This window comes from Balaenoptera borealis, assembly GCF_965194805.1.
Source record: "Balaenoptera borealis genome assembly, chromosome: 1".
Taxonomy (NCBI): Eukaryota; Metazoa; Chordata; class Mammalia; order Artiodactyla; family Balaenopteridae; genus Balaenoptera; species Balaenoptera borealis.
This window is the reverse complement of record NC_138860.1, coordinates 1,564,751-1,588,831: the sequence shown is the minus strand read 5'-3', so window position 1 is coordinate 1,588,831 and position 24,081 is coordinate 1,564,751. Positions and strand designations below refer to the sequence as shown.

At 55.2% G+C, this 24,081-nt stretch overlaps 1 protein-coding gene and 1 long non-coding RNA gene across 9 annotated transcripts in view; one reads left to right on the top strand and one right to left on the bottom strand.

Annotated features, from left to right (window-relative positions):
* NAV1 (neuron navigator 1) overlaps nt 1-24,081 on the top strand; it is a 216,699-nt gene that overhangs the window by 176,810 nt on the left and 15,808 nt on the right. For 5 of the 8 annotated variants that reach the window (XM_082392994.1, XM_082392996.1, XM_082392991.1 and 2 more), the window contains 13 exons: nt 2,749-2,887; nt 3,336-3,633; nt 4,399-5,092; nt 5,570-6,013; nt 6,645-6,686; nt 7,291-7,439; nt 8,963-9,133; nt 10,122-10,174; nt 10,844-10,867; nt 10,976-11,053; nt 13,643-13,726; nt 13,919-14,030; nt 21,384-21,505. In XM_082392994.1, coding sequence (XP_082249120.1) covers nt 2,749-2,887; nt 3,336-3,633; nt 4,399-5,092; nt 5,570-6,013; nt 6,645-6,686; nt 7,291-7,439; nt 8,963-9,133; nt 10,122-10,174; nt 10,844-10,867; nt 10,976-11,053; nt 13,643-13,726; nt 13,919-14,030; nt 21,384-21,505 — 2,410 coding nt within the window. The remainder of the gene's footprint in view (nt 1-2,748; nt 2,888-3,335; nt 3,634-4,398; nt 5,093-5,569; nt 6,014-6,644; nt 6,687-7,290; nt 7,440-8,962; nt 9,134-10,121; nt 10,175-10,843; nt 10,868-10,975; nt 11,054-13,642; nt 13,727-13,918; nt 14,031-21,383; nt 21,506-24,081) is intronic. The other 3 variants (XM_082392995.1, XM_082392993.1, XM_082392998.1) reach the window with 1 other exon arrangement.
* LOC309629305 lies at nt 14,345-21,374 on the bottom strand. The gene is made up of 2 exons (XR_014244980.1): nt 19,011-21,374; nt 14,345-18,165 (listed from the first exon to the last, which is right to left on the bottom strand). It is a non-coding gene; the product is annotated as an uncharacterized lncRNA (long non-coding RNA).

Below are 24,081 nucleotides of genomic sequence, written 5' to 3'. Positions count from 1 at the left end.
TTTGCTTCCCAAGCACCCTTCTCCAGGAGCCTACTGGAAGAGGTACTTCACTAAAACAATAATGTAAACCAACGAAGAGGAGGCCTGAGGTTCCAACTTAAGAGCCTCCAGAGGGTGGGGTGTGGTCCCGGATGCAGAGGGCAGACAGCTGCGGACAGGGGGCCGCATGGGGGTGCTCTTGAAGGAAGCACAAAAACCGTTACCCGTGGTTATCCTAGAAGTCACAGTGGGAGGGCAGAAAAGGGGCGTTTTTCCTTTTTCCCTTTACATTTTTACATAATGTTCGAGTCTTGACTAGAGCATATATTACCTGTCTAATTTTTCTTTTAAGAAAGAAAATATGCTCCCTCCAAAGGACGTGCTTAACCCTTCAGTCATGACAACAGACTTTTCCTTTTGTTCAGGACCTGCAAAGGAATTTTCTAGGTCAGGGGTCCCCAACCCCTGGGGCTGAGGACGGTACTGCTAGGAACCGGGCCGCACAGCAGGAGGTGAGCGGCAGGTGAGTGACCAAAGCCTCACCTGCCGCTCCCCATCCCTCCCCATCCCTCCCCATCGCTCGCATTACTTCCTGAACCATGCCCCCGCCCTGCCCCCAGTCCGTGGAAAAATTGAAGGAAACCTTCAAATCCTGTAGCCACCCTTGCCCAGTAATTAGGCTTGAACTTTCTTACTACAGGAGAAAGTCTGTGAGTTGGGAGCGGAGGTCTTTGGGGCCAGGAGGAACTGAGTCTCTGAGAAGATAAACACCCCTCCCCTGTCTCAGCTTTGGGCTTTCCGTCAATGCAGAGCAAAGGAGGGGTTTCTTTAGGGTTGGTGGACTGCAAAGGCCTCTTTGTCCATATGAGTTTTCTCTGCCCCAAGGCCTCGAGTACCCGTAATTAATCTCTGTGCAAGGACAGGCTTCTTGTGTATTTGACCGGCCAGAAATTGTTTGTTTGCCAGAGATCTTATCTTGACCCAGGAGAGCTGATAGGATGATAGGATGGTAAAACCAGAATTGATCTTTCCTGCTCAGTATGTGTTCTCTACAATATGGGGTTGGGGGGAGGTGTTGTTTTAGCCCAGAACAAATGTGAGATTTAATATATGTCACAAGTGGGGGGAGAAGAGGTGGATTGTCATTTAATAATGGCCATATTTCATAGTAATAAAGTCTAGCTCACTCTGTAGTGTGGTCTAATCCCCATGCTTTCTTTGCTCTTTCTCAATGTATTTGGATTAATCCCTGCAGAGCAACAAGCCAAATGTCCAAACCACCCACTTTCCTATTCCCAGCAAATAAATCAGACGGAGGCCAGCTGAAATCTGGGCCAAGCACTTAGATGACTTGTGTGTCTGATTTTTGTTCCATGATAGGAACTCAAAATAAATCTAAAGGGAGAAGTTTCCCAGATACCAGCTAATTCACGGAAAACATCTTAAGCCTCTTCAGCACACACGTGAAGCTGATGAACAAACTCACTGTGGACGCAAATGCGAGGGTTTAGAGAGAATTCCCACAGAATTACTAAAGTCCCGTGTTCAGTCTGAGGCTCTAAAACTGAACACGGAAGTTCTGAAGAACTTTTTAGGGTCCAGAGGGAAGAAATAGAAATGGGGAAAGGCTTGGGAAATGGGACCTTTGAAAAAAGGTTGTAGGAGATGGAATTTGAGCTTTGAAAATAATGTGTGAACAAAAAGAAACTTGTGAGAGCAAGCACGGATGGTCCAAGAGGAGACTGGTATGAACGGTAGAGGAGGAGGCATTTCGTTCACATGTTAAGAATAAACGTCCTGACTGTGAAACTTGTCAAACACAAAAATCAATAGCCAAGCGACTGTGGGAGAGTGACTGAGGCTGTGTCAGGCTCTCTGAATATACGGACCAGGGTTCTCGATATAAAGACATACAGACAGATGTTTAACGACAGTCTCTCCCAGGTACCACAAGTCTGGTACTCCAAGCCATTGGCAGAGCAATGAAACCACTCAGCACACATTTGGCCCCTCTGCTTGGCCACGGCACCTAAAGTGGGTTCACTTACCAGAAGAAGCGGGACCCGGTCCCAGGATGGGGTGAACCCTATAAGGAGGGGGGCAGTGAGAAGTGATAGGTCTAAGCGGCTCTAGAAAAGATCAGTCTTTTTCCAGCCCTGGTTATCAGGTGTGGAAAAATTTAGAAAAGGGAGGGGAAACACCTAGAGAACACATCTAGAAATAAAGATATAGTAATTCTAAGAATGGAGGCTATTTATAGGGACGGGAAATGGGTTTGTGTGATTAGCTCGATCCAAGAATTACCTTGTGTCTATAATACACCTTTCTGTTAAGGAGATATAACATCTTCCTTGACCAGATAAAGCTAGTCTCTTCTTTTTCTTTTAATTTAAATTTAATATTTATTATATATTTGGAGTATAGTGGATTTACAACGTTGTTCTTGTTTTAGCTGTAAGGCAACTTGATTCAGTGTATGTCTAACACGTATATCTTTTCTTTTTCCTATTCTTTTCCCACATAGGTTATTACAGAGTGTTGAGTAGAGTTCCCTGTGTAGTCCCTTCCTTTTATGAAAGAACATCACCAAATTACAAGGACGTTTAAATCACTCTTTGCGTTGCCGGCAAACCCAGGACTAACCCCCAAGCTTTTCCCCTTCTGGCCGGTCTGTGTGCTGGAGTACAGCCATCCTGCCTTCATTATGGGAACTTTATTTCTCGCCGTGGCTTCTGTCTTGACTGCTAACCTTTCTCTCCTGTCCCGCAGCTGGGATGAGAGCAGCTCCATCAGCAGCGGGCTCAGTGATGCCTCAGACAACCTCAGCTCGGAAGAGTTCAACGCCAGCTCCTCACTCAACTCCCTGCCCACCACGCCGACGGCATCTCGCAGGAACTCGACTATAGTGGTACGTGGGAGTGCAGATGCCTAGGCCGCCTTCTGCGAGAGAACCACGGGGCAGAGCGGGCCGTGCCTGTGCGCGGGGTGGCACGTCCGCTCACCTGCTCCGTGGGATTGGTTCCCACGTGCCCTTGGCCGAGTCCTTCTTGAGCTGGTGGAAAGAAATCCCTAGGTGCCCGGCAGTCACCTAAGGTGTGAGCTGCTGTCCTGGTGGGCGGGCCTCTCTCGAGCGCCCACGCCAGTTCGGAGGGATGCCCGTAAGCGCTGTCCCACCTGGAGAGGAAGAGAAGCCCGGGATCTGTGCGCCGTCCTCTCTGGCAGCCTGGAGGTGCGGGCGGAAGGCTGGTTCACTGTCTGCTCTGGAAGAGTCAGGCCGCCCGGCAGCCAAAGTCCCTCCCTCCGCCCAGTCCTCCCTTCCCCACCTGAGCGTCCACCCTGCCTTCTCTCGTCTCCAGCTGCGCACGGACTCCGAGAAGCGCTCGCTGGCAGAGAGTGGGCTGAGCTGGTTCAGTGAGTCGGAGGAGAAGGCCCCCAAGAAGCTGGAGTACGACAGCGGCAGCCTGAAGATGGAGCCCGGGGCGTCCAAGTGGCGGCGGGAGCGGCCCGAGAGCTGCGAAGACCCATCCAAGGTTGGGGAACTGAAGAAGCCCGTCACCCTGGGTCACCCCGGGTCCCTGAAGAAGGGCAAGACCCCGCCGGTGGCCGTCACCTCCCCCATCACTCACACGGCCCAGAGCGCCCTCAAGGTCGCAGGTGAGCCGAGTGACAAGGGGCCGGGGGGACTGGGGCCAAGTGCTGCTTCCCTGGCTTCCTCACAGCCGTTAGCCCTCGGGGGACGGCCAGCCCGCACGCTGCCTCCACGTGCCGTCCCCCCTAGTCCCCAGGCCGTCCCGAGCCAGGGAAGACGGGCAGTACGATGCCCGCCGTGCACATGTGGGCATACAAATGCCACGTGCTTAAAGCCTAGGCCCAGCTGTAGAGGAGGGGGGAGGCTGGCCTGACCTGCCTCACACTGTCCAGCGGTTCCCTCTCCTCTCCTGGGACGCGCGGGTGATGCCCTTGTCTTCCTGAGGGCTTGTTTGCCATCCCAGGGAGGTCCTGACACAGTGTCAGAATCATGCCGCTCCCAGAGCGGCCCCTTGGTGACCCTCGGCCTCGGTCAGGCTCCCTCTGGTCCCTAACCACCGGCAGACACAGCTGGGTCCAGTCCTTTGCTTCCCCCACCTTCCCTCCCTGGACCAGTGTTAGACGTCATTCCTTCTTGACCATCTTTGTGATTGCCTTTGCCGTTTCAACCAAACTGGGACACCCTACCCTGGGAGCGGAAAACAACAGAGAACAAAACAAACAATCGGAGGCCAGTCCCGCCCGGAGTCCCCTCCCGTCTGGCGAGAAGGGTCCTCAGCCTGCGGGGCTCCCGCTCTCCCGCCCGCAGTTAGACCCTAAAGCCCCACGCCGCCCCTCCTCCCGGGGCCGGAGACGCTGGCCTCGGCGCTCACTCCTGTCCGCCCTCCGCAGGCAAACCCGAGGGCAAGGCCGCCGACAAGGGCAAGCTGGCGGTGAAGAGCGCCGGCCTGCAGCGCTCCTCCTCGGACGCCGGCCGCGACCGCCTGGGTGACGCCAAGAAGCCTCCCTCGGGCATCGCGCGCCCATCCACGTCGGGGTCCTTCGGCTACAAGAAGCCCCCTCCCGCCACAGGCACGGCCACCGTCGTGCAGACCGGGGGCTCGGCCACGCTCGGCAAGGTCCAGAAGTCCTCGGGCATCCCCGTCAAGCCGGCGAACGGACGCAAGACCAGCCTGGACGTGCCCAACAGCGCGGAGCCCGGCTTCCTGGCTCCGGGTGCCCGTTCCAACATCCAGTACCGCAGCCTGCCCCGACCGGCCAAGTCCAGCTCCATGAGCGTGACCGGCGGGCGGGCCGGCCCCCGGCCCGTGAGCAGCAGTATCGACCCCAGTCTCCTCAGCACCAGGCAGGGCAGCCTGACGCCCTCCAGGCTGAAGGAGCCCTCCAAGGGGGCCGGCGGGCGGGCCACCCCAGCCCCCGTCAACCAGACGGACCGGGAGAAGGAGAAGGCCAAGGCCAAGGCTGTGGCCCTGGACCCAGACAGTGTGTCCCTGAAGAGCATGGGCTCCCCGGAGAGCACGCCCAAGGGCCAAGCGAGCCACTCCCCGGCCCCCAAGTTGGCCGAGCTGCCGCCAACCCCCCTCAGGTACCCAGGCTGGGCGCTTCCTCCTGTCTGCCCGCCCGGCATCCTCCCAGGGCCCTGGCGCTCCTTAGACGGGGCGGCCTGTCTCCTGCTGCCCCTGGGCCTCCCCCCTGTTCCCCGGGTGCCGGGCGCCTCTTCCGTCTTTCGGAGCTGTTCTCAGTGCCCCCCGATGTGCTCTGAGCCTCTCCGAGCTCTTGCCTGGGTGGTTTTGCTGTTTTATTTTCTCACACACACATCCATTTGTGTGTAAACCCACCCTTGTCTCCCTTATGCATGTGCTGCCCCCTCGTTAAGACTTGATGGTGCCCAGGTCAGATTTCCTCCCCCGTATTTCCCAATGGCCTTGAGAGAAGCCCCCCATGCTTTGCAAAGAGCCCGAAAGCAAGGAAACAGGACCAGGATTTGGCTGAGATCCCACCTGCCTGTTGTTTCTCTAACTCCGTGATCCTAAATGTCCTGTTTTATCGTCACTTCTCTCAGGGCCACGGCTAAGAGCTTTGTCAAGCCGCCCTCCCTTGCCAATCTGGACAAGGTCAACTCCAACAGCCTGGATCTCCCTGCGTCCGCTGACGCCCATGCGCCGAAGGTCCCAGATCTGCACGCTCCGGGCCCGGCCGCCGGGGGCCCCCTCCCTTCTTGCTTCAGCCCCAGCCCAGCCCCCATCCTCAACATCAACTCCGCCAGCTTCTCCCAGGGCCTGGAGCTCATGAGCAGTTTCGGCGTCCCCAAAGAGACCCGCATGTACCCCAAGCTCTCAGGCCTGCACAGGAGCATGGAGTCCCTCCAGATGCCCATGAGCCTGCCCGGCGCCTTCCCCAGCAGCGCCCCCGTCCCCGCGGCCCCCGCGCCCCCCGCCGCCCCCGCAGAGGAGAACACCGAAGAGCTGCCCTGGAGCGGAAGCCCCAGGACCGGGCAGCTGGACAGGTAGGTGGGCGGGGCCGAGCCCGAGCCCGCCCCTGCCTCCAGCCGTGTTTGATTGCTGCTCTGTGACCTTCAACACTTGTGTGCCCATTAAGTAACCTCCTCTGCTTCTCAGCGACTCTTACGGAACAGGATTTCCTTTCTGTGTTTAAATTCTGATTCTCACCTGCTACATGAGGAACCAGTACACAGACGTTCAGTGACTTCCCCAAGACCTCGTGACTGGTTCAACCTGCCCTCCGAAGCGTCTGCTTCCTAATCGTTGGCCCCAGATCATCCCTATTATGTCACATCCTGGTTTTCATCTACCACAGTATGATCTGTAAAAAGCTAATCAGAGGGACTTCCCTGGCGGTCCAGTGGTTAGGACTCCACGCTTTCACTGCCCGGGGCCCGGGTTCAATTCCTGGTTGCCGGGGAGTGGGAAGCTAAGCAGAGAAAAACATCGAACGGCTCAGATAAATTTCTCAAATTGTGAGCCCAGAGGCGGCTGTGGCTGACCTCCCCTTTGTTTATGGAGGCGGGGGACTCACAGTCGGATGCCCTGGGTCCCGGTGTTGCATCCGTTAAACCTCTGGTCCCAAACTCTAGTTCCTAAGATGGACCCACATGCTTCTCTTTTTTTCCTCCGCAGTAATCAGCGGGATCGGAATACTCTTCCCAAGAAGGGGCTCAGGTAACTCTTACGTGTGTTTTTCTTTCCTATACCTGGGGCTCCTGGTCTGCATGAAAAACCGTAACTTGCCCTGTCCCAGGCTGCAGTCATGCATGCGGTGCCCCTTTCAGCCGGTCACGTGTACCTGGTTCCGTACATCCTCCCAGGCGCCCACCCAGGCTCACTGTTGTGTGTGCGTCACCTTGTAGCCGGGGCTCTGGTGACAGAGGAGAGACAGGCTTGCACATGAGACTCACGCACTTCCCGGCACCAGCCCGTGCTGTCTGCCCCAGTCCCGCCAGAACCCCCCCCTCCAAGCCTGAGGGAGAGCGGGCCACCTCTGGCCACTCAGGTGGGCAGTAGGTCCTGCAGTCCGGTGATTCCTGCTGCTGGGAGGTTCGAACGCCGAGCTCTGTCCTGGGCCTCCGTCATCTCGGCCCACCTCGGGCAGCCCCGCAGGGACGCCCCCAGCCCTTCCGCCCCTCCCGAGGTCTGGAAGGATGCTGCCCCCCCCCACCCCTCGTAGTCCGCCCCGACGGCTCCCACCTCCTCGTCCTGCTTTGGGAGCCCACCTCTGAGCTCAGGTGGTAGAAGCCCAGACCGAGCTGTCGGCTGCCGCCCGCAGGTACCAGCTCCAGTCCCAGGAGGAGGCCAAGGAGCGGCGACACTCCCACACCATCGGGGGGCTGCCCGAGTCCGACGACCAACCAGAGCTGCCGTCGCCCCCTGCGCTGTCCATGTCCCTGAGCGCCAAGGGCCAGCTCACCAACATAGGTCAGTGTCCGCAGTCACCGCCGTGCCGGGGGGCAGGCAGGGCAGCGGGGCCTTGGGTTTCACCTCATACTTGGTTCGCGCCGTGGCGGCCGGTTCACGGGTCTCAGTTCATCCATCCACCGTGAGACGCACGGCCGAGTGCGCCTAGACCCTGACCTGAGACGTGGCCCCTGGGCCCAGGCTGTGGGGTCCTTGCAGCATCAGAGAGTCTGCCTGTTGGCGTGGAAGAGCCGTCAGGGAGGCCCAGAGCAAAACCCGGTGCAGCCAGAAGGGAGCCGCCGCACCCAGCGCCGCGACGCAGCGTTGGGCAGCTGGGGAGGCAGGGGGTGAGCGGCCGAGTGCAGAGGTGGGTCTGCCCCAAAGCCGGGACCGTCCAATCCCGGAGGCAGGGCTGAGGGAGCCCCGTGCTGGCCTCACCCTTCCTGGTGTCTGAGGAGAAGGGGCAGCTTGTGAGCAGTAGGCGACTCTGCTTCAGAGACGGGAGGGGCGAAGGCCGGGGCCCACGGCCCTGTTTCCTGGGGGCCGAGTGCCGGGCGCCCTTGAGGACAGAGCCCGGGCCGGCCTGTTGCTTCCTTCCTGCGTCTCCAAATCCACTGCCTCTTTCAGCGGAGCGAAGGAAGGCAGTAAGCAAAACCCGAGGACCTGTGACACGCCTGTGGGACGACTGGGGAATCTGAGAAAACTAGGGGTCGGGGTCATCTTGCTAGAGAAGGGCGCGATGCTAAAGGGAAAGTCATCTGGTCCCTGAGAGCCATTAAAGGGAGGGCGGGGCCAGCTCGCTGTCCGTCTCCATGGAGACCACACAGGGGGATGAGGGGCCAGGCCAAGCCACGATCATCACCTCACACACGCTGAAGGGCCCCGAGAGAGGTGGGGTTGTCTTCTTCCCAGGTCTTCCTGGAGACTGGACGTCCACGGAGTGTCCGAGGAGCCCCCGCACCCCAAGCATGCACGCCGAGGGGCAGGGGCCGAGGGGCGGGGCTGCGGGCCAGCAGGGCTACACAGCCTCCCGGCCGCGCTCACCGGCTCTGGCCTTCCAGCCCGGGTAATGCTGGGCACGCGCCCGGAGCGGCGTGCTTCACGGGGAGCCCCGCTCCCCTCCGTGGTGCCCGGCCGCGTGCCCCACAGCCTGACCCCCGTCTCTCGCTGGTTCTCTTCATCACTCGGATCTGAGTCTTGCTCTGAACTCTCAGGCCTCCCCGGCAGCCCGTTGTGTGTTAGAGAAACACGACACCCCGTTCTCATCGGCACATCCAAGCGATGCGAAGGTTTCAGAAAAGCTGCCAGGCCCCCAGCCTGACCTTCGAAAGCGACCTCTCCGGGGCAGACAGGCCCGAGGGAAGGGCGTTCAAACAGGCCACGCTCTTCGCCCCTGCACACCCGCTGCCCCGCCCGCCCGGCCTCCTCTCCGCCCCTCCCTCCGCCTCTGCTCCTGGCGCCCCGCCCCCGGGGCCGAAAGCTGACGCCCCTGCCTCTTCTCCCGCCCTCCCCTCCCTCTCCTGTCCCCCCCTCTGTCCTTCCAGTGAGTCCCACTGCGGCCACCACGCCAAGAATCACCCGCTCCAACAGCATCCCCACCCACGAGGCGGCCTTCGAGCTGTACAGCGGCTCCCAAATGGGGAGCACCCTGTCCCTGGCCGAGAGACCCAAGGGGATGATCCGGTCAGGATCCTTCCGAGACCCCACGGACGACGGTGAGACTTCATGCCAGCGCGGTTCACGCTCATTCCAGCTCTGCTGGGTCCCCTCGCCCACCGCTGCCGCCACCGCGCACATGTCTGATTCACAGAACATCCAGTTGGGCCATTTCAGCTCGCTCTTCCCATCCCTTTGAAGGGTCTGGGGGCCCAGAAACCTTGGGTGGCACCGTCTAGCCCTGGGGCTTTGGGATGGAGCCTCTCCCGGGGGCGGGGGAGGGGAGGCAGCGTGCAAGGCTTATTTAGATGGCGCCCTCGGAGCACGCCGCCACCGTCCTCCCATCCCCCGAGTCATCAGAGGACAGGACCGCTTACGGGGACGCAGAGGTAGCTCTTAAAGCCTTACGAGAATTAGGCATCTCATTCCTCTTTCAAGAACGTTCCGAAGACCGGCTTCAGGGCGGCCCTCTGGGCGCGGTGGCCAGAGCCGGAGCCCGGCTTTCTGGGGGTGAGACTTGGTGACATCAGGATGCGCATCCCGGGGGCTTTCCTTGCCGACATGCTCCGGTTCTCTCAGTAGGGCTGTCGTTCATGAAGAATCAGAATGAGTGTCTTGCACTTGGAGACTTTTCTCATCTGAACGGTCCCCACTGTGAAGAGGAGGCACAGGCAGAATTGCGTTTCGTTCTGAGCAGCTCTGATGGGAACTGCCTCTTCCTCAGCAGCGACGGTGCTTTCCTGATGGGGGAGGCGGTGACACGTGCCCGGGAGCATCTTCTCTCCCGGACCCCTGCGCCCTCGGAGGAGCAGGCTGGGCACAGGGCCCTCGCCCCGGCTGTCAGAGAGCACGGGCCAGAGGGGGCAGGCCAGCCCTGCCCGGAACTCGAGTCCTCGGCGGGGCAGACAGCCGCGTCCTCTGTTCTGTTCTCCCTCTCTGCTCCAGGATCAGAACCCAAACCCCGGCCTTAGCGCTCCTCCCGGGAACCCTCCCTGGGTTCCCCGGCCGAGCGCTTTGCTAACCCTTTGCGTTCTGCTTCTCTTGCAGTTCACGGCTCAGTGCTGTCCTTGGCCTCCAGTGCCTCTTCCACCTACTCCTCAGTAAGAGCCTCGCTTCTCCCCCCCCACCGCCCAGCACCAAATTGTGCCCTGGACCCTCCTGGGGGCTGGGTGGGGCGGGGCGGGGTGGGGGCCCCTGGAGCTTAGGGCACGAAGTGGGCGCTTCTAGACCTCGGTGGTCCTTCCGGCCTCACCTCCAATCCCTGAGCGACCCTGGCGCCTTTTGTGCCTCCTTTGAAATACGGAGAATCCCCTGGTCGTGGAGGCGTTCTGTGCCCGGGAGGGTGGGCCGCGCTCAGGGACCCCAGAACCCTCGCTGTGTGCAGAATCTGCCGCGTGTTCCTCGTGGGCCCTGGGCCCGCGTCTGCCCGTGAGGCGTAAGCTGGTCCTTAGGTTCGTTCTGCCCCTAATGCTTTACTCCTTCAAGTTGGTGGCGATAGGGTTAGTCTTCAGATCAGCAGTTTCATTTCCTGGCCTTCTTGGCAATGGCAGAGGTGGCTCCAGAGGTGTGTTTTACTGAACTGTGGTCTGGGGTCTGAGCCCACCCCGTGAGGAGCCAGGCCCGGCCCCAGGGCTTCAGCCTCTTGGTGCTTCTGCATCTCGCTTCCTCGAGTTCTGCGCGCTGCCTTTGCCTCTGTAGTAACCGCCTTCTCTCTCTCTCTCTCTCTCTCTCTCTCTCTCCCCCACCCCCCTTCTGTGCTCCTTCTCCAGGCTGAGGAGAGGATGCAGTCTGAGGTAGGGTCCCCAGCCTTCGCCCCGGCCTCCTAACACCCCTGCACCCCATCTCCTTGCGAGCCTTACACCTCTTCTGCCACTGTAAGTGCGTCTCCCTCTCCTTCGCAGCAAATCCGGAAGCTTCGCAGGGCACTGGAGTCATCCCAGGAGAAAGTAGCCACCTTGACGTCGCAGCTCTCCGCCAACGTGAGTGCCGGGGCAGCTGTCTGGGCCCAAACTAGATGAGTTCAGCCCCAGGAGAACTGTCTCATGAGGTGTCCCGTGGGCTTTGATTCCAGGCAGCGGAGGATCTGGGGACTGGTCTCCTCCTCCGAGTCGGGATGTCTCTAAGGAGACATTTTCACCCCCACCCTAATTAATAGGTACGGATGAGCGCCCGTCCGATGGTCTGTGAACCCCCTAGAGAAAGGGAAAAGGGTTTATATCAGTGGTTCTGCGCGGAGGTGGGAACAGCCTTGCCATCGGCCGTGGACAGAAATAGTCACGGATCAGAATTATAGATCCCTGGGAACCCTCTGCCTCTGCCCTGGGGCGCGTCCGTGTCTTTGTTCACCCCGTCGCTGGGCAGGCACACAGCTGGGTAGTGGGGCTGCATCTGGGAACCGCAACACCGTTAGGAGGCCAGCCCGGGCTCCGGCTCCTCGCCCACAGCTGCCTTGTCTTCTTGGGCCCCTGAGCTTAGCTGGGGAGCCCGTGTGCTTGTCACCGCCCTCAGCCTGCCCAGAGTACATCCGCTCAGAATACGTTTCTTGTGGCCTCGGTTTTTCCACCCTGTGAGATGGGGAGAAACGAAGCTGCCCCACAAACTAGGCCGCAGAAGCCTCTCCCCGGCGACCGAGCTGCAAAGAGAACATAAGAGCCATTTTCCCCCAAAGCTGTAAACAACAGCTGAGCCGGATCTGCGGAGCTTTCCAAGTGTTTGCACAAAGTAACCATGTCTGCAATTTCCGCAGTCCTTGCTGGTTTTTTTCTCTTCCCTTCCTCTCTGGGAGCCCAGCTGTCAGGCCTGGGTCTCACTGGAATCAGGTAGAAGACCCTGCACCGCCGTTTTGCGTGTTTCCAATACATTCTGGCAGCGGTGTCCTCACCACCCTGGTTGTTCTCTGTGTTCTCTTTATTCTCTTTCCCAAACTCTCAGTTGGTCAGTTGTATTCTTACTGGCTTGCACGAAGCTCCTATCAAGCCTTTTCCCCACAGCTGGGGACCCGTAAGAATCGTAATAGAAACAAGACCCATCTCTTCTGTCCCTGGCGCCTCACCCAAGGCCATCACGTCCGGCAGAGCCCAGGAAGTTCATGTCTGGGAGACGGCGGCCGGGGAGGGGTGTCAGAGAGCATGAGCCTGTCTGACTCATTTATACCCTGTCAGTGTCGTGCTGTTGAGTCTGGGCCAGAGCCAAGGGAATGAGTTTAGAAGGTGACTCTCTTAGAACAGGAAGTTCCTTTTGGCTAAGAGAGGACAAACTAAACGCTCAGACATGACGGTCCTGAATTTTGGAGACAGGCTTTCGCTGAGGGTCAGAGTCCTGGATTCTGGAAGGTTCTCTGCTGTTCTCAGGGTCCCCCGATTCCAGACCTTGTGTCCTGTTCACCGGGACTCCCCAGCTGCCCACGCTGGGCACAGCCTGGACGCCTTCCCCCTCCCACATGCCAGCCTTTCTCCAGACCCCCGGCTGAGCCCCGAGGGCATACAGGCTCCCTAGTGGGGCTGGGGGTGAGGGGGGCTCAGAGGAGGGACAGGATGTGGGGCGGCAGCCCCCCCAGAGGAGAGGGAGCCCCAGGCGGGAAGAGGCCGGCACGGAAAAGCCCCGAGGAGCCGGGGTCTCGGGGCCTCTCACGAGGAGCCGTGCGCTCACAGACGGGCAGGGACGTAGGGACCAAACAAGAGGTGACCCAAGGCCAGGAAGGCAGGAGCTCCCGGTCCAGCAGGTGGAGGTAACCCCCATCGTGGCACAGACCTGCCAAGGAGCCCGGCCTGCACCAGAGAGGCCTCCAGCCTGTGTCAAGGACAGGGGGCGAACACTAGGGTCGGCCCCCAGGGAGGCAGAGCCACTGGCCGAGGGGAAGCAGGGGTTGCAGGCCCCCAGAGCTCTGTGTGGCGTGCGCCCATCCCTCGAAGGGCCAGTTTACTCCCCCCCCAGCCACGGCCGTTCCTCTCCCGGAGTGAGCGTCCCCCTCTCTGGTCCCAGCCTCAGCACGCCCCCCTTCCCTGCAGGCCTTCCTGCTGGCAGAGCCGGAGTTCCTGCCGCTCCCCGTGCTGCCCCCCACCAGGTCCTTGGGGGCCCCTCGCGGAGCCGGCCCGCCACCTAGTGGCCAGACTGTGGAATTGCCGCGAGGTGGCCCAAGCTACCGCTCCAGCCCCAGGATCAGGGAAAGAGCAGCCAGAACCTAAGAATGGAGGCCCCCTGGGCGCGGGGGTGGGAAGCTGTCCCAAACCCGTTCTCTGGGAGTGATGGGGCCCTGGGGGAGGAGTTACACCAGGATAAAGCGACGGCCCCCGAGGTGACGCCCCCCTGGAAACAGGGGACACTCCCACCTCTGCAAACAGTAGGTGTTGCATCTCTAGACGCCTCCAAAGACCTGCCCCACCCTGATGCTGTCTGTGCCGCTTCATCATTCAAGGAGCTGGGCCCCCCAGGAATGTTCTTCGGGCCAGAAAGGGAACCAAGGTGTTAAGAGCCCCTACGCCGTTGGTCAGCTCAGCCATCTCCCACAGACGTCCCCTCCTTTCCCCAAACCCAGGCACCTGGGGAACCCGCGTACGTGTTTGTTTCAGGCCAACCTGGTGGCGGCTTTTGAGCAGAGCCTGGTGAGCATGACATGCCGCCTGCGGCACCTGGCGGAGACAGCCGAGGAGAAGGTGAGAGCCCGGGGGGGGGGGGGGACGGACAGGCCAGGCCAGCCCCCTCCCTCCTGCCGCCCTGGGTCCTCCACCTGCCCCGATTCCCTGCCCTCCCCATCGGGTCTGGAGAGTCCCGAGCCCAGCCCCTGGCCGGGCACAGAGCAGGTATCCCCCAGCCACACCCGTGACACCACTTCATTTCTCTCTCAGGACACTGAGCTACTGGACTTACGGGAAACCATAGACTTTCTGAAGAAGAAGAACTCTGAGGCCCAGGCCGTCATTCAGGGGGCCCTCAATGCCTCAGAAGCCACACCCAAAGGTAGGCCTTCCGGCCACAGGGCTGGGCTGGAAAGAGGCTTACTGCAGGATTTCTCTCCACGTCAGGTTTCTAGAAGGTGAGGGCCCTCGGACGGTCAGCGAGGAGCAGCAGGGGCATGACCCCATCACCCCAGAGGGTGAGGGAGAGGAGAGGGTCCTCACCTCCAACCTCAAATGACTGTCAAAGGCGGTCGTTAACATAGCGCTTTCCTCTTACAAACGCAAGGTACTCCTGCTGTACAGCCCAGCGGTCACGCTCCTTGGTATCTGCCCAAAGGAGCTGAAGTGTTATGTCCCCACAAAAACCTACACATGGGTGTTTACAGCAGCTTTATTCACAGTCAGCAAAACTCGGACGCAACCCCGATGTCCTGCGGTAGGCGAACGGATGAATAAACTGTGCCATAGCCAGACCACGAAATGTCACCCAGCATTATAAAGAAACGAGTTATCAAACGACGAGAAGATGCCGACCGTGTTAAGGGTACACTGCTGAGTGAAAGAGCCAGTCAGGAAAGGCTGCGTGTTGTGTGATTCCGACTGTATGACATTCGGGGAGAGACGAGACTCTGGGAACAGTGACCGGGTCGTGGCTTTCGGGGCTGGGGGCGGGGAACGGAGGTGGGCAGGCAGAGGATTTGCAGGGCGGTGACAGCACTCTGTAGCATACGGTGATGGGGGATATGTGTCCTTATCCGTTTTTCCAGACCCACAGAATGTACCACCAAGAGCGAAGCCCAGTGTAAACTCTGGGCTCCGGGGGACGGTGACGTGTCAGTGCAGGTCCATCGATTGTAGCCAATGTAGCTTCTGGTTGGGGATGTTGATAGTGGGGGGGCTGTGCATGTAGTGGGGCATCTCTGTACCTTCCGCTCAAATTTGCCAGGAACCTAAAAGCGCCCTAGAAAGTAGTCTAAAACACTAGCACTTTCCGCTTTGACATAAACGTGTGCGTGCGCAGACGTGTGTATAACCCCACTTGATCCTCACTTCGGTTCTCCGAGGGGAATGAATCGACTCTTCAAATGAGACAGAGATCACGTGGATTCCATGGGGCTCAAGTGACAGGTTAGCCTGGGATTTAACAGCCAGTCAAGCTTTGCTAGAGAAAGTCAGGATGAGGGGTGATCTGGGCGGGGGGCTGGGGGTGGATGAAGGTGGTCACAAGGTGCAACCTTCCGGTAGGAGATAAATAAGTACTAAGAATGCAAGGTGCCACGTGATTAATACAACTAACACAGACAGCTGCATGAAAGCGGTTGAGAGTAAATCCTAAGAGTTTTCTCATCACAAGGAAGACATCTTGTCCAGGGCTCCAGCGTCAGCTTTTTCTTCTGACTGTGCATACTCTCCCTAGTGCTCACGTCTATCCGGTAGCTTCTGTAATCTCTTTTTCTTTTAAATTGAGATATAATTCACATGCCATACAATTCACCTTTTTAACACATGCAATTCAGTGGGTTTTAGCATATTTATAAGGTTGTATTTACAACCATCACCACTATCTAAATCCAGAACATTTTGATCACCCCACAAAGAAACCCTGAACCCCTTAGCCATCACTCCCTCTTCCTCCCTCTTCTCAGCCCCGGCATCCACTAATCTGTTTTCTGTCTCCGTGCATTTGCCTATTCTGGACATTTCATGTAAATGGAATCATGCAGTATGTGGTGTTTTGTGGCTGGCTTCTTTCATTTAGTTTAATGTTTTCAAGCTCCACCCATGTTGTACCATGTGTCAGGACTTCATTCCTTTTTATGGCTGAATAATACTCCATTGTATGGATGGACCACACGTTGTTTATCCATCATCGGTTGGTGGACACTGGGTTGTTTTCACTTTTTGCCTGTTACGAATAACACGACAATGAACATTCTTGCACAAGCTTTTGTGTGAACATATGTTTTCAGTTCTCTTAGTGTATATCCAGCAGTGGAATTGCTGGGTCATGTGGTAACTCTGTTAACTTTTTGAGTAACTGCCAAACTTTGTCAAAACAGCTGCACCATTGTCCTTCTTCCCAGCAACTTGAGGGTTCCAGTGTCTCCACATCCTTGCCAACATTTGCTGTTGTCCTTTTTTGTTATAGCCATCCTAGTGGAGGTGAAGTGGTATCTCATTATGATTTGGGTTATAATTTCCTCAGTGGCTAAGGATATAATGGGCATTTTTTCATGGGCTTATTGGCCATTTGTATCTCTTTATGGAGAAATGTCTATTTAAGTCCTTGGCCTATTCTTCAATCAGGTTTTCTTTTTACTGTTGAGTTTTTTGGGTTTTTTTAAATAAATTGTTTTATTTATTTTTGGCTGCGTTGGATCTTCGATTGCTGCACGCGGGCTTTCTCTAGTTGCGGCGAGCGGGGGCTACTCTTCGTTGCGGTGCGCGGGCTTCTCATTGCAGTGGCTTCTCTTGTTGCGGAGCACGGGCTCCAGGCACGCGGGCTTCAGTAGTTGTGGCTCACGGGCTTAGTTGCTCCGCGGCATGTGGGATCTTCCCCGACCAGGGCTCGAACCTGTGTCCCCTGCATTGGCAGGCAGATTCTTAACCTCTGCGCCACCAGGGAAACCCTTACTGTTGAGTTTTAAGAGTTTTTAATATATTCTGAATGCTAGCCCCTTATCAGATATACGATTTGCAAATATTGTCTCCAAGTTGTTTGAGTTGTTTCTCCAAGTTCTGTGAGTTGTCTTTACTTTCTTATACTGTCCCTTTGTAACCGAAAGTGGGGTCCGGCTACTCGCCGCTCAAAAGCCAATAAAGAGACCAGGTTGGTGGAAAGGAAAGTTTATTTTGGATGCCGGCAATCCGGTGGGGAGGACAGACACCTGTCCAAAGGCCGACTCCCCCCACTGACAATCAGTGGGCAACAGCTTTTATAGACAGAGGGAGGGGGCAACATGCAGAAATAGCAGAGTCAGCTCTGACCGTCATCTTAAAATTGGTCATCAGTGGTCTGACCAGCATCATCTTGATTCTTTTAGGTACAGTTAATCTTCAGTTCCAGGGTCTGTTTGTTCCCATTTCCCTGATGCCAGTTCTCGGAATTGTGGCAGCTTATGTCATGGCTACAGCCTGGTCATCATGTAGTTAAATTCTTCCACCTGGTGGGGGTCTCATTGTCTATAAGACAGCTCACAGGGTACGGCTCAGAATATTATCTGTAGCCCTTAAGGAGGAACTAAAGGTCCTTGACTATGCTTAATGACTAACCTATTATTATTTGGTCTCCTTTGACTGTTTTCCTTTGTTTCTGCATTTTCTCACTTCTCTGATTAAACTTATTCTTTGGCTAAAGTTTTTCCATACACAAAAGGCAGGCTGAGGACATGGGGGTGGCAAGGACCACAGGATCCTGCTCCGTTTCACCTTGAAGAACCAAAGCTTTCCATTTTGAGGAAGTGTAATTGACCTGTTTTTTTCTTCGATTTGTGTGTGTGTGTGCTTTAGGTGTTGTATCTAAAAAACTGTTGCCTGATCCAAGGTCATGAAGATTTATTCCTATGTTAGCTTCTAAAAGTTTTATATAGTTTTAGCTGTTTCATTTAGATCTTTGGTCCATTTTGAGTTACTTTTCCTATATGGTGTGAGGTAGGGGTCCAACTTCATTCTTTTATAAGTGGCTTTCCTGCTGTCCCAGCACCATTCGTTGAAAAGACTATTTTCCCCATTCACTTATCTTGGCAGTCTTGCAGGAAATCAATCAGCCGTAAATATATGGGTTTATTTCTGGATTCTCAGTTTTATGCCATTAATTCATTCATATGTCTATCCTTACCAGGTACCACCCTGCCTTGATTACTATAGCTTTGTAGTAGGTTTTGAAATCAGAAGTGTGGGTCCTCCAAATTTGATCTTTTTCAAGATGGTTTTGGCTACTCTGTGCCCTTTGTTTTCCCATGTGAACCTTAGGGTCACTTTGTCAATCTCTGCAAATTATCTGGCTGGGATTTTGGTGTAGAGATTGTATTGGCTCAGTACGTGAATTTGGAAAGTATTGTCGTCTCCACAATGCTGTCTTCCATGACCATGGCATGCCTTTCCATTTATTTAGATATACTTTAATTTCTTTCAGTAGTGTTTTGCAGCCTTCAGTATACGTCTTGCATTTCTTTTGCTGAATTTAATTTTTGATCCTATGGTAAATAGAATTGTTTTCTTAATTTCCTTTTCAGATCAGTCATCACTAGTATAGAGAAATACAATTGATTTTCTTGTATGTTCATCTTGAATCCTGCAAACTTGCTGAGTTCATTTATTAACTCAATGGGTTTTACAACTTCTTCGTCTGTATGTCCCTTTTCTTAATCTGTGTCACGCTCCTGAATCCCATACCTCTATTTCCAACTGCTTAACGCTCTCCCTTCTGCACTTTTGCCCACTTCAGGTATAAACACCTGCCTGGTCACTGAATCCACCAATAGGAGTGTCATCCTTTATGTCTCCCTGTTCGCCCTGTGTGGTCAGTTAGCTTCTACACATAACTCACACATAGATCTGTATTTCTGTCCTCTGCTGTCTTGTCACTCCCCTGGCTTAGGCTGTCACTCTTCTTCTGGGTTATCACAGTAATTTCCTAACTAGTCTTGTGTTGCTACAGTCCTCCTGTCACTCTGCCCCCAGAGTGATCCGGCCACATCAGTTAAGATCAGAAATCATTGCGATTTGATTTTGCTTAGGTGTAATACTGATGCTGTGAGATAATGCTCTTATTCTTAGAAGTGTTTAGTGGTAAAGTGTCACGTCTGCAACTTGCTGTCAAATTGTTCAGGAAAATGTTCTGTGCGTGGGTGTGTGTATGTGTGTGCGCATGTCTGTATGCAGAGAGAGTGTGCACTGGTGCAAATATGACAAAATATCACAGTTGTCATACGGTGGGGAGGGCCTGGGGGTGTCCTCCCTTGTGCTGTGCTTTAAGTGTTTCTGTGAGTTTGAAACGTTTCAGAAAAGCAAGTTAAAGGGAAAGAGAACACATGCAAACCCTGCAGCAGGAGCACCGCCCTCCTCCTGGTCTAGGATGCGCTTTCTCTCGGCCCGCGTCCACGTCTCCCACCACTTCTCCTGCGGGCTCTGCCCCAGCTTCCACCGCAGGAACAACCAGCCGTTTTTGAGCACCTCCAGTATGCCAGGCACTGTTCTGAGCATTGTACTTATGTTAACTCGTTTATTGCAGGTAGCAACCCTATAAAATGTATTTTACAGTTGAGAATAAGATCAGAGAAGACAAGTAACTGCTCAAACATAGCTCCTAGGCGATGGGTCTGGGACATCGAGCTATTTCTAGTTTCCCGAGTACACCTGATTCTTCAGCTATACTTGTGTTGAATGGATAAGTGAATCCTGTCCTTTGCTTTCACGTTTTCCTCATTCTTCTTGACCCAGGTTCAACTTGGCCGTCAAAGAACTAGTGCTTAAAGCAACGACGCCTACTTTACTTTGCTTGTAAATAGGTAATACATGTACATGGCACAAAATTTTAAATGCACAAAAGATTTCTTAACTTTTTGAAGACTGTTTGATTCTAAAGCACGTCCTTTGCTCTTAAAAGTACCATATAGCATATTTGTAAAATTTAATTGACAGGCTCACAGCTAATTGGACCCCCAAGTAACTGATGATAGATACTTGTTTTGCTGCCTTTCATTTTGTTGTTAAGTAACTAATTGTAAATTAAATTTATCACAAAAGCAATACACGTTCTGGAGGAAAATGTGAACTAGGGGTTGGCAAACCCTGGCCCATTGGCCAAATCTGGCTCACCACCTGTTTTTAAATAAAGTTTTACTGGCACACAGCCATGCTCATTAATGTACATACTGTCTGCGGCTGCTTTAATGCCATGCAGGCTTGCCGAGTAGTTGTAAGAGAGAGCAAATGGCCACAAAAGCCTAAGATATTTACTGTCTGGCCTTTACAGTAAAAGCTCGTGTGGTAAAAGATAAAATCCCTCTCCCCGAACCCCCCTCCAAATCCCACTCCCCAGGGGTAATTACTGCTAATAGTTTCTTGTAAACCTTCCAGAAATAATTTTCTATGCAGATATAAACAAATGTATGGATTCATAGCTCCATTTTTATACAAACGAAAAATTCTTTACTTCGGTTAAGCATATTCCCTTGAGAAGTTTGCATACCTTTTAAAATAACTGGAGGCACGCTGGGTTGCAGCAAACCTTGGTTTGATGGTCATGGAGCGAAGGGTTTTCCATGTGCTTTGGGAGCGTGGTGATTCCTTCATCGGATCCTAGGATCTTGTTTTCCCTGTGGTATGAAGGGAAAACTAGAGTTGAAGGATCCATTGCTGGTCAAGGAGAGGCGAGAAAAGAACCAGGCACGTCTCCTGCACTGAACAGGGGAACAGCTGCAGAGAGGCACCTCTAGCTCCCTCTTTCTGGGCTAGCTCCTGCCACTTCGCCTTTCTCCTTGTTCTTGTGAGACGTTGCGCATGGTCACCCAAGAGGCTAACCCTGGAGGAGGCTGGGTCAAAGGTGCACGCGGGGGACCTCCCCGCCCATTTCTCTCCAACTTCCTGTGAACCTCTAATGATTTCATAGTAAGGTTTTAAAAACCCAGTCCTCTCGGCACAAGGCAGACTTCCTTCGAGGGGCCCCCAGGGCTCGCCCCGCCGGGCTTGTCCTCCAGCATCCCCCTCGCTGTTCCCCCCTCCCTGGCCCTGCTACCCAGCCTGAGGAGCCCCAACGCACAACCGGCTCCCTGCACAGCCTTTGCAGGGGCTGTTTTTCAGCCCTAAAATCATTTTCCAATGTTCCCACCTGAAGAGCTTCGGTTCTTTCAACACTCAAAGGCCTTCTCCTTTATTAACCCTTTACTTCTCTGTAGTAGAAAAGGGCGTCATTTTGGTGCCATTGCAGACCTTCTCAGAGAGCTGAAAAGATTTTCTGCCCATCAGATGAGGAAACTAAAGCTTTTTGGGGTTAAATGCGGGGCACTTGGCCTTGGACACCCCAGCCAATATTCCTGGAGAAAGTCCTGAGGGCGTCAGGTCACTGTCTCCATAGGACTGTGGACGCCTGGCCTGGGCTGCCCCTTGTCACACCTGCTCAAGCCGAGGGCACTGGATTCTGTGCTGCTTTTTCTCCTACTAGACTGGGAGCCTCTTGAGGACGGGGATCATTTCCTACTTGTTTTTTTTAATCCCTTAACCTTTGTTTATGTTGAAACGTGACTGGCACTCAATAAAGGCTTGTTGAGAGGATGATCCAAAAAAATGAAGAATGTGGACGAGGAGGTGGGTGGTTCCTCCTCTTTCTCCTGCAGCGAGACTTGCCCTAAGCCTCACGCCGTCTCCTTTAAACCCACCGTGTCTGTGATCGCCCCCTGTGCTTGGCCCCTAGAACTCCGGATCAAGAGGCAGAACTCCTCGGACAGCATCTCGAGCCTCAACAGCATTACCAGTCACTCCAGCATCGGCAGCAGCAAGGAGGCCGAGGCCAAAAAGAAGAAGAAGAAGAGCTGGGTAGGTGAAGGTTTCGGGGAGCCGCATGGGACGCTGGGGGACCACACCACCTCAGCACAGGAGCCAGCCTTCCGGAACTCACCACGATGAGTCCCATCTGATAGGAGCCCCTGGTGGCGTCTGCCCAGAGCAAGGTCTGCCGCAGCTACCCGCCCCCATCCCCCCCGCCAGCCATCCCCTCCAGCCCTGCACACATCTGATGGGCAACAGAAGGAGACATTCAGAAGGGAACGCCCCCATCTGTCTCCACCCACTCCCATACTGTGGAGAGAAGATTTTATGAACAAAGCCACTCATTCTAGATGCTCCTGGAGGTCATTTCTTCAACTTTTTGGAGAGGTATTTGTGGAACTTTCCAGATTACCTCAAAAGGAACCTTTGTATTACCTGACCCGGTCCAGAGAGCGTTGTTTTGGTTGTTTGTTTGTTTCCCAGATAACCCTAAGCTGACTTGGGATGCCCTTTCTGACACTATCGAGGCAGATGGAAAACACCGCCAGCCCCTCTGCTGCCCGTGTGGAGGAGGGGGGCCCCACGAGGGCATGTGCCACCCGCTGTCCCCGTGTGATGAGCCCCCCACAGACCTTTGTGTAGTCCAGACAGGGGCCACCGTGTGAAATGAGTGATTAAGTGTTGCTTCTTTTTTTTTTTTTTTCCCCTTCAAAATGCTGACTTCAAATCCCTATTTTTTTCCAGGTCTACGAGGTAAGACACTCACTCCTCTCCGTTTTCTCTTTGCCTTTGCCGTACCCTTCCCATCTCCAGAGCAACCCCCTCCCCCTAAACAGAGACGGCCACTCACGAGACTAACTGTGACCACCTCCGCCAAGCCCCTAACGCCCTCCCCTGCATGTCCATCCACGGCCGCCCCACGAGGACAGAGGAGAGGTCTGCCCAGGCGCCAAGCGGGAGGGCTCTGCCTCCTCCTGCCCGCCCCGACCCCGGTCCAAAGTCCACCTGTTATAAAAGCAGTCAGACCGCGCTCCCCCTGTCCGGAAAGCGAGCGCCCTGATCTTTTGATCCATCAAACCCTAGAAGCCCCAAATGGAAGAGATTGCCAGAGGCCAGTTCAGTTTGGGGGTAGCCTCAAGATTTAGCTCTGGAGTGAGATGAACCAGAGAGAGGTGAGCGCTGGACCTCAGGTTACTCTAAAGCCTGAAGCCCTCTGAGCAGCCATGGGGTTTCCAAAGACCTTTCGGGGATTAGGGTATAAACGTCTAAGACAAACAGAAAGTGAACCCACAATTTCCATGACAAACCAGACACGTTAAGGTCCACTCAAACCCTGTCCCAACATTGTGCTGGGTGTTGTGAGGACAGGAAACACGGAGTCTGTGAGCTCAAGGAGTCTGCAGAATTGCCAGGGACACAAAAATACTGTCCATTTAAAACTGATAACAATCCAGCAGTGTCAAATGCTTAATTCAGTGAGTGAGGCTCAGGGAGCTCACAGACGAGAGACCCGTTCCGGAAGGCAGGCCCCAGGGGACTAAAGCTACGGAGGTGGGATCGTGATGGGCAGAGAGGGGTATGCAGAGCTTCCTGCAGACCCTGGTCGGAAGGGGCGGCAGGCAGGGAGCAGGTCCCTCCCCCAGAGCCTGACCGAGGGGCACAGGGAGGAAGGACCTGAATGCAGGGGATTACTGAGACTTGAGTCTTAGTGCAGCATCGCCCCAGGTGAGTTCCACACCAGCCCTTCAAGATGCTCGCATCTGAGGAACGCTGCCTTCTACACGCACATATCTCAGGACAGAGTCCCGGTTCATTTTGCTGGATCCACTTTTCCGGAACTCATTTGACCACGGAATCCCTCACCACATCACACCACACAGTGCAATGCCCAGCAGTTCTGCTCTGGGGACACGGAACCACACAGAGCACTGTTCCCACTTAGGATCTCGGTGATCTTAGAGGGTGGGTGCTCCCGGCAGACGGGTGTCACAGGATCTGTTCCTGCATGTGCACACACACGTACACGCACACACAACTCACACATAAACACATTCATACACACTGGTACACACATACACACACACACACACACACACACGCACGCACACACGGCTTCCCTGGAGGCAGGGGCTAGAGAAGTCTTCATCGGGTTGAAAATCAGGAAGCCCGAGTCCTAGTCCCAGGTCTCCATCTCTGCAGAGAACGGTGCTTCCTGACACTCTGAGCCACGTGATGGCATGTCCCCCGCACACACACTCCCTCCCTCACATCCCCATCACCAGATGGGTCTTCCTACGTCCCGCCTGGTAGAGACCCTGACACGCCCCGCCCGCAGCGCCAGCCACCACCTGCAGCTTTCCCAGGCTCCAGGAGACACCCATGGAAAGAGTGCCCTCAGATTTGCACTCTCTTCTCTTGCTGTCCCAGCGATCTGGTTTGCTTTGACCCCTCCTTTACTCTCTGTGTCCGGCTGCCTCTCCGCCTCTCCGTCTCCCCGTGTGTGTGCGCATGCTAAATGGATGCATGTGACGGGTGTGGGACAGAACCCTGGTCTCCCTCCCTCATGCCTAACACCCAGCTCGTCAACACCCAAGACCAAGCCAGTTACGGTCAGATTATAATCC